Genomic DNA, 14,920 nt, shown 5'->3' with positions numbered 1-14,920 from the left:
TTAGGTTTTAGAATCTTGAAAGCATCTGACTCCTTCATCTTTGGGAAGGTGGGGCTAGAGACTTAGGAGGTCCTCATTAAAGTATTTTCAGGACCCCCTCAAAGGCTTTCATTAGGTGCTTATTAGTGCTATAAAAGAGTGCTGGCGCTACAGTACTTGCTGGGAGGGTCCACCCTGTCTGCAGAAGCAAGACTATATGGATTAAATTTGCTTTGTATTATCATTACAATTCATTTATAAGACACTCTAATTCATCTGTCCTACCCATTTTGCTTCCATTTCCATTGGTTCATAAGGTCCTGGGCTCTCAATTTGAAGCCTCTCTCTCTCTCTCTCTCACACACACACACACAAGGGGCTATGGAGGATCCTGCTTCTGTGGGATCATGGCCCTTTCCAGTGTTCAATGACCTCATAGGCGCCATGCCTATGCAGGAAGTGCTTGATTTTCTCTCTGACATGATGATCCCTCCTTGCAATCTCCCATTTGATCATCAGCAGCAGCACCCTGGCTTCCTCAAACCCCACACCCCAATTCCACAGAAAGGATTAAAAAGGCCCAACCACAATATGATTCAGGGTAATGAGGACATAGCAATGCACCAATTGGTGCAGCCATTTGGATCAGAAGCCAAGAAGAAGAGACAGATGGAGAAGAAGAATCTCAGCCTCTATCTTAATCTGCAAAAGGCAAACACCAATGGTGGGGTCATCAGTCTAGGATCAGAGGAGATAAGTACTATGAGTAGAGATATGCAGGACCAGGCCCAAGCTTGCAGCAATGGGGAGGGATACCTTTCAGAAGGTTGCACACAGCCTAAACAAGCAACCCCTTTTGGCTGCTCTTCTGGTGAGGCTTACCATCTGCCTCTTTATGCAGATGCACACGCCTCAATTAATGGCACCAATAGCCAAGCAAACATTCCTAGCTATGTCCCTCATATAATGTGCCAGATGCCCCCCACTTTAACTGCCACCAAAAAGAGAGAGGGACAAGCCACTAGGTACTCCCCTGAGATGCCCCTCCCTAGAGATGCTCCCACCACCACAATGAGCAGCACCACTCAACCAACCTGCCCCCCTGCAGGCCTTGCTTCCCTGCACCATGTGAATGAGGACACCATGCAGACTGTGAATGCCGGCTTGCACGCATACACGAGTGCAAGAGACAAAGCCCAAAACCAAAGCAGCCATGGAAATATAGATCACACGAATCCATCATCAGAAGAGGAAGGAGGCTTGGAGCTGCTGTCTCTTCTTCTCCAATGTGCTGAGGCAGTCTCAACAGACAGCCTAGAGGATGCCTATTCCCTCATCCCTTTGCTGAATGAGGTCTCCTCACCTTATGGGACTCCCATCCAAAGAGTGGCAGCTTACTTCACAGAAGGCATGGCCTCAAGGATACTCAATACATGCATAGGTATATGCTCCCCTCTGCCTCCTCTCCAAAGGTTCAGCAACCAAAGCATCTCGTCAGCCTTCCAAGTCTTCAATGGCATCTGTCCTTTTGTCAAATTCTCCCACTTCACAGCAAACCAGGCAATCCTCGAGGCCATCGAAGGCCGCCTCAGCGTCCACATCATAGACTGTGACATCATGCAGGGCCTGCAGTGGCCTGCCCTGTTCCACATCCTCGCATCACGCCCACAGGGCCCTCCGCGCATACGCATGACGGGCATCGGCACATCGATGGACACCTTGGAGGCAACCGGCAAGCGGTTATCGGATTTCGCCAGCACCCTGGGCCTGCCCTTTGAGTTCCAAGCTGTGGCTGACAGGGTGGGGAACCTGGATGTGGCTGCGCTGGGGGTACAGCGAGGGGATGCAGTGGCAGTGCACTGGCTTCAGCACTCGCTGTACGACGTGACGGGCTCGGACAGCCGGACCCTGAAGCTCCTGCAGGAGATAAGGCCCACTGTGGTGACCATAGTGGAGCAAGATCTGAGCCATGCCGGCCCGTTCCTGAACAGGTTTGTGGAAGCCCTCCATTATTATGCAGCCCTGTTTGATTCCCTGGGCGCGAGCTTCCCGGAGGAGAGCGAGGACAGGCACGCGGTCGAGCAGCAGCTGCTGTCAAGTGAGGTGAAGAACATAATCGCAGTGGGGGGCCCTGCCAGGACGGGTGAGATCAAGTTTGATAATTGGAGAGACATGCTGAGCACTGTAGGTGGGTTCAGGCAAGTCTCCTTGGCTGGGAACGCAGCCACACAGGCAGACTTGCTCCTCAACATGTTCCCCTCTGAGGGCTACTCTCTTGTGGAAGTTGGAGGCACCCTCAAGCTTGGATGGAAAGACCTCAGCCTGTACACTGCTTCTGCTTGGACCTATGATGATGGTGCAGCAGCAATGGAGTCTGTCATGTATTGATTTGTACATTGCGTTTGCTTGGACTCGTGATGCTATTGCTGCAGTAACAATGGGGTATGTCATCTATTGACTCTCGACTAATGGATTCTGCTTAATCAGCTGCCCGAACTGCAGGCTGCATTCCGTGCTGATATGGATGCATGTTATTCATCCTCACAAGGCTTCATGAATTATGCAGGGCGTCCCGTGCTCACATGGATGCATGACATCCATGCTCACCAGGATGCTTGAAATCATGCTTAGATGGCTGAGTAAGCTTCAGTGTTTTTTCCATGGCAGGGTTCATTCAACTAGTTCTAAGACTTGGTGTGCATCAACCAAGTCAAAAGACTATTTTCACAACGTTGCCTAGCTAAATCTGGCTTCTCCCGGGAGGTGAAGCTATGATAATGGCTAGAACACTTCTTCCCTCCAGCATGTGTATCTCATGTTGATCAGAATCACACATTCTTTACCCTTAGTATTTGTAATCCATGTTCATCAAAGTTGCAAATTCTTTACCCATCCTAAGGAACATTGTGCTATTCTACTAAAAAATAGTATGTAGTTAACATGTTCCATTATTGACATGCCTCATAAGCATATGTAGAAGTAGGTTTTTTTAATGTGAAGAAAATTGCTATTGATAGAATATAGTATTTACAACAATATCATGTAGATGCATTAGGAAAGGGGTCCTAAAAGATTTTCTTGAACTTTAAAAGCACCGCCACATACTTTGCATGGGCTATATTCCAAATCAAAATTCTAAAGGATACTTGCATTATTACAACATCTTGAGGGCTTAAATAGCAAGTTTAACATTGAAAGTCTTTCCAGTGTTTACGGCTCTTTTGGCTGATTGATTTTCCAATTGTGGTGTGCATTTAGACCCACAACCTTGGGTTTCTACTTATTAGGTAGTCATTGAAAAGCTAGACACCAATTTGATGCCTTAAGGTGACTCCTGAGTAGCATCTTTACTTCCAATGACCGTGCAAGCTAAGAGTTGAGACTTGTAATGTAGTGAGTAACCTATACATCAGATAATTAGCATTATTCATCAATCGGGCACTTATCCATATGCTAGATAAAGGACTCAGGAGGACAAAGTGAATAAGATAGATTATGGTATGAGAAAGAAGCCATGGATTTATCCCTAGGTAAGTATCACTTAGGCGAAAATATAACTAGGGCATGCTTCAAGGAATGAGCAAGAATTTGTGTATGCAATGATGGCATGCCCATTTGGGATCCAAACAAATCCAAGCTCTTAGGTCTTTAGTAGTAGTGTATACTTGAATGAGAAACAATGCCTTTAGGCTAGTAGGGTCTCGGCAACCAATGGGAAAGGAATCCTAGCACTCGAGGCAAGTGAAAAGAGAGAGAGATCCTTTCGTAAATGTTAGACCAATAATCGGGGAAGCCACTTGCCATTTTGAGGAAAAGGAAAGACTTTGTGGAGCAAGATTGTAAATGAATTCTCTATGTCAACAAGAGATGGTTGAAGATGGAGGCTTGAGCACCCATAGGAAGTGCAAGGAATGTCTTAAGCATGCCTAGTCTATCACTCCATCTTTCCAACTTAATGTCTTCTTGTGGAGAGTTGTCTACAAAAAATTTCTTATCAAAAATGCTATGGGCAAGTTTAGAGAGGTCTCTCTGAGATGATTTTCTATAAGCAAGAGGGTAAAGATTTATGGCATAAGCATTAGGGTTGTAGGGAAGCAAGGTTGTTTTGATCTCCATCTATCCTTCCAAAAATTGGCTAACAAGACAAGATATACCTTCACAAAGAAGGATCACTCCAATGATGATATATGCTAATAGTTGGGCCTCCAGCTACACATAAAAGAAAGTAAACACATATGCAACTTCAGAACAATCTTAAATGAAATACTAAAATATTTAGGATAAGTGTGACATATGCTAAGTGTATACTAGGCATAAACTAAAGGTGCACTTAGCTAAGCATACAATGTGCTAAGGGTATGCTAGGCATAGGCTAAGCATACACTGGGCATAAGCATACATTAGGCTAAGGGTATGCTATGCCTTGGTTAAGCATACACTATGCTAGGCATAGGCTAAGCGTACACTAGGCTAAGGGTATGCTATGCCTTGGTTATGCTACACTAAAGGCATAAGTTAAGGGTATGTTAGACCAATTGGCCATACACTAATCGTATGGTAAGCATACACTATACTAAGGGCAAGACTAATGGTAAGCTAGGTGTAGGCTAAGCATATACTATTATGCTACTCCTATGCTAAGGATGTGATTGGCTTACTAGCACACAAGGCATATGCTACATTAAGGGTATGCTAGGCATAGTCTAAGCGTATGCTATGCATAGGGTAAGGGTGCATCAGGCTCATTAGTATGCTTGGTGTACTAATAAACGTAGTGCTCCCTTAGCCTACACATAGAATATGCTTAGACTATGCCTAGCAATCCATTAGCATAGCATATGCCTTGTGTAGTACTAAGCCTTTAGGTGAACTTGAAACCGTATCTTACCCTTGTCTTGCACGTAGCATATGCTTAGCCTATACTTATCGTAACCTTAGCATAACATATACCTAGCATACTAGTAAGCCTAGTGTACTCTTAGCGTATACTTAGCATATGCCTAATATACCCTTAACATTATGTAGAGTTGGCATACTAGTAAGCCTAATGTATCCTTAGCCTATGTGTACCATATGCTAGCATACACTTAGCCTAGTGTACGCTTAGTCTTAGCATAGTGTATTCTTAGCCTATGCCTAGCCTATGCCTAGCATAGCCTTAGCTTTGTGTATTGTACCCTTAAGCATTGGCTACTCGTATGCCAAGCATAGGCTAAGCATACATTGAGGGTCTCTTTCCCCTTCTCCCTTTACTATCTCTCTTCTATATCTCCTTGTGTGTGTGTGTGCGCGCGTGCGCCTGTGTGTGTGTGTGCACGTGCGCACATGTGCGTGTGTGCGTGCGTGTGCGTGTGTGTGTGTGTGCGTGTGCTTGCGTGCGTGTGCGTTTGCGTGTGTGCGTGTGCTTGCGTGCGTGCGCACGTGCGTGTGCGGGTGTAGGGGTGTGCGTGGGCGTGCGTGCGTGTGCGTGCGCGTGCGCGTGCGCGCGTGCGTACGTGTGTGCCTGCGCGCACGTGTGTGTGTGTGTGCGTGTGCGTGTGTGCGTGTGCGTGTGTGCATGTGTGCGTGCGTGTGTGTGTGTGTGCGTGTGTGTGTGCGGGTGTGCGTGTGCGTGCGTGCTTGTGTGCGTGCGCGCACGCGTGTGTATGTGCGTGCATGTGAGCGTGCATGCATGCGTGCGTGCGTGCGTGTGTGTGTGTGTGTGACACACCCACATTTTTAACAAAATTAGACAAAGAATCCACTAGGTCTACCTATATATTCCATGTATCTTCAAGTGCAAGCAAGCAACAAGCAAGATAAAAGCATGAATTTCAACAAAAGAAAGTATGAGATTTGTTCCCTTTTTTTGTAGAAATGGCGGAAAAGAATGAGTAGAGAAGGGAAGGTTTCATATTTCTATAATTTTTACCAGTGTCCATATTTATGTTGGAAATTTTTCCAAACTACTTAGGAGAAAGCACCAAATCTTTAAAAGAAAATTGTGTCAATAAAAGCATCAGAATGTCTTTTAGCTTATACTGATGTATATTCAACATTAATACAAACAACACAGAATGTTTTCCTAACATGTCAGAGTTATGTATTGCTATCCCCTTCATCCCTTGTAGTGGTTTTGAATTGATCTATCAAAAGCGGGTGAACATTAAGCATATGTACATGCAAAATGTTACACTAGTTTACTAAATAATGTCATAGAGTATAGCCTAAGCATGTGAGAAGTCATGCATATCTTCTAGAGTAATCTGCATGCTACAAATAGTTTTGGTTGGCTTGCATTATTACATGAGATAATGTATGTACTTTTGAAAGATGGGTATTATTTAGGGGAGGAAATGCTCGTGTAAAGAACAAGGTTTTTAGATGTTAGTTTGAGATTTTTCTTCATCCCATCATCTAATGATCAATCTATGTACAGATCACTTACACATTATAATTCTCAACAACGATCTTGTTCAGAATTGAAGATAGAGATGATGCGGGATCATTTTCAGATAAGAAGAAGGTGGTTAGGGCTAGAGTCTGAATGCTTCAATACTCTTCAGAGTGGGTCTTCACAAAGGGAGAAAAACATTTTCTCACCTTGTGAAAAAAAGTTGTACATTCTTTTAATCTCAAATAGAATGAGAATTTACTAGAGCCTTGAGATAAATATTTTTCTTTAGCCTTGTTTATCCCCCCTCTTTTTTTTTTGGGTGGGGGGGGGGGGCGGGGGGGCGGGGGGGTTTTGTTGGGGCTTTTGCACTTTTTCACTTAAATAGTGAACCTTGGGAAAATTCCCATGCCACATGGATGTCCTAGGATACCTTTAAAACATGCTTTATGAAGGATACAATATTCTACACTTTTTGCCAACCTAGCCATTGGAACACGTGTGGCTACAAACCTTTATGAGAGATGTGATGTTCCTTTTCTTTTGGACCTCTTCAAAGCTAGAAAAGTGAGAGAAGTGTAACATATAGACACTAGCTACACCTTGCATGTTCAAAATCTAAGCCGTAACAAAGAAGCATTCCTCTCTGTATTTGAATATGGCATGTTCAAAACTTATTCTTCATTGCTATGTTATTCTAGCTATATGTTCAAAACTTATTCCTCATTGCTATGTTATTCTAGCCATATGTATATGCCGGGTATCTTCATGGATATTTGATATTCAGTTATCTCTAATATGGATCTAGATATTTATCAAGGTCCTCACCTCTCATGATTAGTTAATTTGAACATGGCATATTCAAGCCTCCTTTTCATATTTGTTTCATTGATATATACACTCGCATGCATACATGTGTGTGTGTGTGTGTGTGTGTGTGGTCTTTTCATGGATATTTCATATTCCATAGTATGCAATATGGGTTTAGATATTTATGTATCAAGCTCCTCACTTCTTATGAAAACTAAAGTTTTGTGACTCTTGTTAAACATGCAACCATCATTTGGCTTATTAATAACAAATTCATCCCCTTGCATAAAAGGTAGTTGCATATTTTGGACATTGGAACAATTCATTTGGTACATAGTCTACAATCAGTTTTTACACAATAATGTCACAATCATAACTAGAGACTTCTAGTACAATACGTAATAGGTACTAGACTTTGAGATTGAACTACCTCATCTTCATAATGTGAGTTTGTATGTCCTTCTCAACCTCCCCCTCATGTTTTCCTCATATTACTTTAGTCATTGATCTCATGTCACTTTAATTATGAATTGAGTTTGACAAACCCACATTCACAATCTAAAGACGTTATAGTTGAGATATAACTATAGCTAAGGTTGACAACATATATTATGCAAATGCGCATGCATGTGTGTGTGCATGCGTGCTATAGTGGCATTATCAAATTTGATTGCTTGATGTTTTTGTAAGAGAAAGCTATTATATGGTTTTTGAGTGGGCTCTCTCTTTATCCCCTTAACAAAGTGCATTTAGGGTACATATTCACTTTAATGGTTGGGAGTTGATCTCAAACTTATTCAAAATCGGTAAAAGGTATATATTCTTACACATGGCCCTTCGGACAAAAAAGTTTGATAACCAAAGCTTTCTACTTATTAAGGTTGAAATCCCACCAGTAGTGTTTATAGATAATTAGTATTTTATATGTGCACTCTATAAGTTTTAGGTATTTAAAATGTGAAAATAAAATTTGTGCCTTACAATTGATGTTAGCAAAACAAGTTGCTCAAAGTCAAATAAGTAAAAATCCATAGCATGGTACTAAGCCAACAACATTGTTCTCATGGTTAAATATCATGCATGTCTAATAATTTGCTAATTAATAAGCTTGTTAAACATAATTACTATAGTTTGATGAATAATAGAAAACCATTGAAGTATGATCACCTTTTTTGGATTTTTCCATCATTTAGACCTCCTTGGCAAAAAATACCCAAGAATTGAGAAATTTTGGGCCTCCACCACCAAAGTAATATGAGGGATGCCCTCCTAAGAGACAAAATAAATATGAATAAGGACTCTAGAAAATTGTAGGGTATCATCATGGCCATAATTTTGAAGCAAATTTGATTCATTAAGCGGCTTGAATTGGGTGCCTCTAAGGAGTGAAGGGGGCCTTGGTTAAATATCCATAGCCACATTACCAAAGTGCTAGCTTGCTTCAAGTTTTTCAATAAAAAGGAGAATATTCAAAAATGGCCCTAGAGTGAATTGGCATGCATACAAAGATGGGGGATTTAACCTCCTAGTGAGGGAAAAAAGTGCCTTGATGGTCCCAAGTATGTTCATACATATTGCTATGACAATATGTTAACAAATCTCCCTTACAAGGAATGTGGTGAACAATAGCCAAAACTCACGTACAAGGAAGTGCAAAGCCTAGTGGATTATGATAAATCTATAAAGGGAAGGAAGCCTGGAGCTTTACAAAAAGCTTTAAACTTCTCATGAGGCAAAGCAAGGGCAAAGCCTTTCTGAAAGAATCCACAAGCCCATGTTGGCACATAGGCTAGGTTGATCTCTCTTATAAAGAGTCTCTCCTTAACATCATCAATAAGCATGTAGCACTAGGTTTTTTGTGGTTGCCAATGTAGTCTAAGTGTCGATGAAGAAGGTGGTCACATAAGGGCTATTCAACACCCAAAAAATAGCCTAAAGCTATTTGAGCCAAATACACTCAATTGTAGTTGCAAAACCTACCACGTACTTAGCTTTACAACTAGAAGTTGCTATAATAGGTTGTCTTAGCTTTCTCAACCAAGATATGCATGATTTTCAAGCGTAAAGCAAAAAACATTGTACATACATGTTATATCAATCAACCTAGTGAGAATATAAAAAATCATGTAAATCTAGCAAGAATGATCTCCACTTGGGATCAACCCACGATGTCAAGACCACTCAAATCACAAAAGATATGTGTCACTAACTAGCGGTGCTTGGTGCTTGGGCTATGTATAAACTTGCTTACATGAGGCTACAAAAAAAAGGCATGGCCTCGTAATACATGCATAAATAAAGCATCCAATTCTTTGTTGAAAGAGAAACGCATCTCAATTGTAATGTTCCCATCCCGCCGTTACATATGAAAGGGGGCTTAAGGGGGGGGGGGGGGAAGTGTATGATGCACTTGCACTCAATCACTCACTCGATATGGCACAAAAAGGTAACATGATATGTGAGAGCGAGGTATACTCTTGTATTATTCAATGAAAGAAATAGTACAACATAGGCACATCCCAAGACTACACCCTTGTGACACTGCACATGTGTGCACATGTGAGGATTCACCATAGGGTATAGGGAATTACACATAGAGTGGAAACCAAGGATGGCTCAGAGTCACTACTACTCCCCATATAGGTGTTTCTAGCAGCAATGCCACGGTATGGCTACAAAGCTCTTACACTTATCTCCACATAATGGATTGTTGTCCTCAACAATCTAAGAGTAGAGCTTATTGACTTCGGGGTCTTAACACAGCTTCTTCTGACAAGTTGGTTAGTGTCTACCAGTCTAGGGCTTGACGGATTAATGAGGTCTTAACATAGCTTCTTCTAACAAGTTGTTCAGTGTTTGCCAGTCTAGGGCTTGACGTATTAGTGAGGTCTTAACGTAGCCTTCTTTACTATCAGATTGATTAGTGTCTACCACACTATGACTTGGGGATCTTAACACAAATTTTCCTATCAATCTGATCTCAGTGTTTTCCCAGTTGCTATTTTATTATTACTACCATGCCAATCTACCCTCGACTCAATTACATTGAGGAGTGGAGGTGTTGCCAAGCCTAAAGTTAAGTGATGACTCAAGGTGCATTGGAAGAATTGTTGGGATTCTCCTTGAGCCAGGTGGCAAAGGCCTCATTGCCATGTTCGCGGGCCTCAACTTCCGAAATCCAAGTGGCTTCTTTGAGAGGGCACCCTTTCCACTTGGTGAGGTACTCGGGGTACCCTTTTTGTTCCTGGCACTGAAGGATTACTTCTACTTTGAAGGGGCCATTGGAATGAAACAATGGAACATGCCGCCCCATTGGGTGTCGGGGTAGAACTTGTGCAGAAGGCATGCATGGAATGCATTGTGGATGCAAATGCTTTCTAGGAGGTCAAGCTTGTATGTCACTTCATTCAGGGCGTGAGTGATTGAACTTGGGGAACTTGGGGCTCATATTCTTTGGAAGGGACATATGCTTGGAGCTAACTAGGACCATGTATCCTTTGGTGAAGAGGACTACCGTACATTTCTTGTTGGCTTGTTCAGTCATGGTGATTTTTCTCTTTTCCAAACTTTGCTTAGTGGCCTCATTTTGGTATCTCCATTTCTTGAAGAACTCTTTTGCATCCTAATATTCAACTTTGGTAGCTTCTGAGGCTAAGGCTAGGGTGTACCTTGGCTTTTCTTTGATCTCCAAGTTAAACTCATTCAACTAAAGTTGAACCATTTGACTCGTTTGGTGAACAACTTCGGCTAGGACTTGAAGTATTTGAGTGATATGTTGTCTATGAATACAACTATATGTTTTTCTTGCACATAATGCTTCCATTTTGTGAGACTGTGAATCACTACTAGCATTTCCTTCTCATGTGTGCTCCATCTGGATTCTATATATGTGAACTTCTTGGATTCATAAGCTACAGGATACCCATCTTGCACCAACACTCCCCAATGCCATAATTCGATGTTTTTGTGGAGATTTTGAAGTGTTTTGGTAAATTTTGACACTGAGTATGCGGGTTTGACTCATACATTTTTTTATCAATTCAAAAGTGGCTTGTTGCTCACTTCCTCATGTCCTTTTGTTAGGTGGGATAGTAGAGCGCTTACCATGCTGTTGTAATCCTTGACGAATCTTCTAGAAAACACAATGAATCCTAGGAAGCCCCAAACTTCTCTCACGGTATTTAGCACAAGCTAATCCTTCACTGCCTCTACTTTCTTAGGGTCTATTTTGATGCCTTCCTTGCCTATGATGATTCCTAGGAATTCTAACTTCTTCACTGCAAACTCATGTTTTTCGGGTTTGGCATACAGTTTGTGTTGTCTCAGCTTCTCAAAGACTAATCTTATGTGTTTATTATGTTCGTCTAATGTTTTACTATACAATAGGAGATCATCTATGTAGATAATGATAAAGAAATCTATCTCAAGCTAATACTCCATCCATTATGTCACAAAATGTACCCGGCCCATTGCTCATTCCAAACCCTAGGATGAGCAACTCAAAATTTCCATAATGGGTACAAAAAACTATTTTGGAAATGTTTTATTTCGCTATACGGATTTGATGGTATCCTGACCTAAGATCTATATGGTTGAAATATTTGACTCCATGCAATCGATCTAATAGGTCTTCAACTAAGGGCATGGGATACTTGTTCTTGATGTGATGTTATTGAGAGCCCAATAGTCTATACATAATCAAAGTCCCTCATCCTTCTTCTTGACAAACAACACTAGGACAATGAATGGGGACTTGCTGGGTTGTATGAATCCTTGCTCTTCCAATTCATGTAACTATTGCTTCGACTCCATGAGTTTGGTATGATTCATATGGTATGGGGCTCTAGCTGGTGAAATTTCCCTTGGGATTAGTTTGCTCTTGTGGTCTACCTCTCTTTTGGGTGGTAGAACATTGGGCAGTTTAGCTAGCATCACATTTGCATATTTCTCAAGTATTGCTTCCATTTCTTTTTTGCCAACTTGTGGTTTGGGCTTCTTTGGTGACCTCTTGATCGAGAGGTCAGATCATGCATAAATACACTATGTCTCCTTGCTTCACTAATTTCTCCATTTTTTTGGCACTGCAAGTCATGATGCAAGGCTGCATATGGGTAACTTGCTGAGGTGGTACTTAGATTGGTGCTCCTGGTTTATTAGGTGATGACTTTGCAGTTTGGCATGAGACTCTAGGCTTGCTCTCCTTGATTTGCACTTTGATTGATGTCCTTAGGAGTTGCATTCTTTCGTAGGGTACTCTAACGCCCTCTTCTTGCATATCTAGCTTCATTTCATTGACTCCTTTTCCAAACATTGCAATGACATATTCATCATAGAACTCCAGGCCTAAAATGACTTCAAAATTTTCCATGGATATGACTAGAAAGTTAAGTCTAGACTTCCATTTACTTGCTTCCACTTGCACTATAAAGACTTGTTTGAACTCCTGGCTTCTCCTTGTGCAAAGGTTACTTGTTAAACCCTTTGGGGACTTAGACAGTTTGAGTCCATGTTTAACTACACAATTTGGTGTGATAAAGTTATGAGTGGCTCATGTGTCTACCATGATTGCTTGATCCCCTTCACTCACTCTTCCTTTCAGATATGAGTGTTGTATTATTGCTACCTGAGTTGCCATACATTGGAGACGTGCACTAACTGTTTGTTAGAATGCATGGATCTAGAGCATGGCTATGGTGGATGGAAGAGAAAGATAAGACTCATGATAATGTAAACAAGAAGGGATGACTATCACAGAAGTGAATTAGGTTCCAAGATGGAGGCTTGGACTCATAAACACAATCTTGCATGTGTAGACAATGGCACAGATTGAAGGGACAAAAAGTAAAATGACATTACATTGAAATAACAACTAAGTACATGCTTATGTAGCCTTTGGGTTGTTACACTCCCCTCATCACTGTGCTTATGGGATACGAAGCATCTCTTCCTAGATCATACATCATTTGTCATATCTTTTAACAACCCCCTTCAAATGATGAATTCCTACACTTGTTGGCTTTTGCCCCACCTACATGATGACATGGCATGGGAGATTAGCTCATAGGCAGCCTAGTCATGTTAAAGCTTGAAACTGTACATCTTTGGCAAGGGTATTTACAAAACAACATCCACTAAGGGAAACAAAATACACTATGGGAAAACATAAGATTCACAATGGAAAGATATAATGAAAATTTCTTCAAAACAATTTGTCAAAGTTGTTGTCAATAGCAAAAGCATCTTCTTCATTCATGAACTGAATTTGATGGTTACTATTCTACACTTGTTGTGCTCTTTTCCTATGGAAACATTCACTGGCCATATGATTAGTCTTACCACAATAATGACATGTGACCTAATCCTGGTGTTGGTGTTGAAACCTCATCCACGTCCTTTTGCTCCATAAGTTCCCTGGGTGTGTATGAGAGGTTATCCTTCGAGATGATTTCTTTTTCATCCTTGCTTTTAAGTTTACTTTCTCCATCAAGTAGAGAATGCTCAATTTCTTTGAGTGAGAGATTAGGAACATTACGTAGGGTAGACACAAGGTTCTGATATGGTTCTTGATTTACACTTGCTAGTAGCATTGCTATGGCTTCATCCGCATCTATGTTCTTCTTTAAAGTTGCAAGTTGAGTTTTTAGGCTCTTAAAATTGTTAATGTGCATGGTCATAAAAGAACTATCCTTTACATTAAGATTATAATTGAATGAGTAATTTTACTTTTGAGTTCTTAGCTTGAGTTCCAAACTTCTTGTCAAGCTAATTCCATGCCTTTTTTGCATATTTGATGCTAGAGATATGGTGTCCCCAGCAATGATGCTTAGAGCCTTCTTGTTCATCTTTTTCCACTCTCTTGTCTTGAACTAGACTTCTTCAACAAACACGTCTTCATCATCTTCCTTCTTGCTATCTGCATCACATGTATCATCCTCAAATAGATACAAAGGTCTTTCCTCATGAGATGGTACATTGTCTTTTCTTTCCAAGCATGAAAGCCTTCACTATTGAATTTGGCTATTTGCTCAAGTTCAAACATTTTGAAGGAGATCTTACTACACGTATACTATTGAGGCTTATAGGGGATTTAGTCAATTGGGAATTCCACATTAAAATATTCATATTTGTCATTGCAGGAATTGAAGTAAAACCAACAAATGAGTTGTTCTTGGATGTGTCAAGAAACACATGCCAAGAAGCACTAAAATGAGTATCAAAAGATACTATGCTCTGAAGAACTTGATGTTGTTGGATGATTTCTTCCCTCCTTATTGATTTAAAGTGTTGGAAACTGAGTGATGCACCAGATTAGAGTGGAAAACACTTGAGTGAGCTGAGAGGAGTGAGAAAATGAAGTGCATTATGAACTTCAACCTAAATGGCTATGGATTCTTGTTTAGGGTTTTAGGATAGGGGCCTAGTTTTTCACTGATTGCAACTCACAGAGATGACCATTTTGAAAACCCTTTGAGTGGAGAGAGCTTAGGTATGGAGCTTCAATTTCCCTATGAATTTGAAAAAAATCACGTTGTGTGTAGGGGGAGTAGGCGATACAAACATGCACAGGTGTAGAACATGTAGTGATGACGAATTCCTATAATGTTGAGCTCAGAGTAGGGCAATGTTGATGTTTGAAGTAGCAAGAAGTTGCCCCATGTTACTAAATTGTATACTTATTACGCATTCTCTATTTAGTAAATTTATGTCAATAAATTAATGCAAGTGTAAGAGTGTACACAAGAAGAGATACACATAAAT

At 41.1% G+C, this 14,920-nt stretch overlaps 1 protein-coding gene across 1 annotated transcript; it reads left to right on the top strand.

Annotated features, from left to right (window-relative positions):
- The first annotated feature begins 255 nt into the window (after window positions 1–255).
- Window positions 256–2,957, top strand: LOC148024361 (scarecrow-like protein 23). The gene has a single exon (XM_087693978.1). The coding sequence runs from the start codon at window positions 361–363 to the stop codon at window positions 2,365–2,367; it is 2,007 nt and encodes a 668-aa protein (XP_087550104.1). The 5' UTR covers window positions 256–360; the 3' UTR covers window positions 2,368–2,957.
- Window positions 2,958–14,920: the final 11,963 nt, after the last annotated feature.

Source organism: Lygodium microphyllum, chromosome 15 (assembly GCF_053477565.2).
Source record: "Lygodium microphyllum isolate KBCC chromosome 15, Lygodium_microphyllum_v1.1.10, whole genome shotgun sequence".
NCBI lineage: Eukaryota > Viridiplantae > Streptophyta > Polypodiopsida > Schizaeales > Lygodiaceae > Lygodium > Lygodium microphyllum.
Note: the sequence above shows the minus strand (reverse complement) of the source record. Positions and strands in the feature narration are given on the sequence as shown.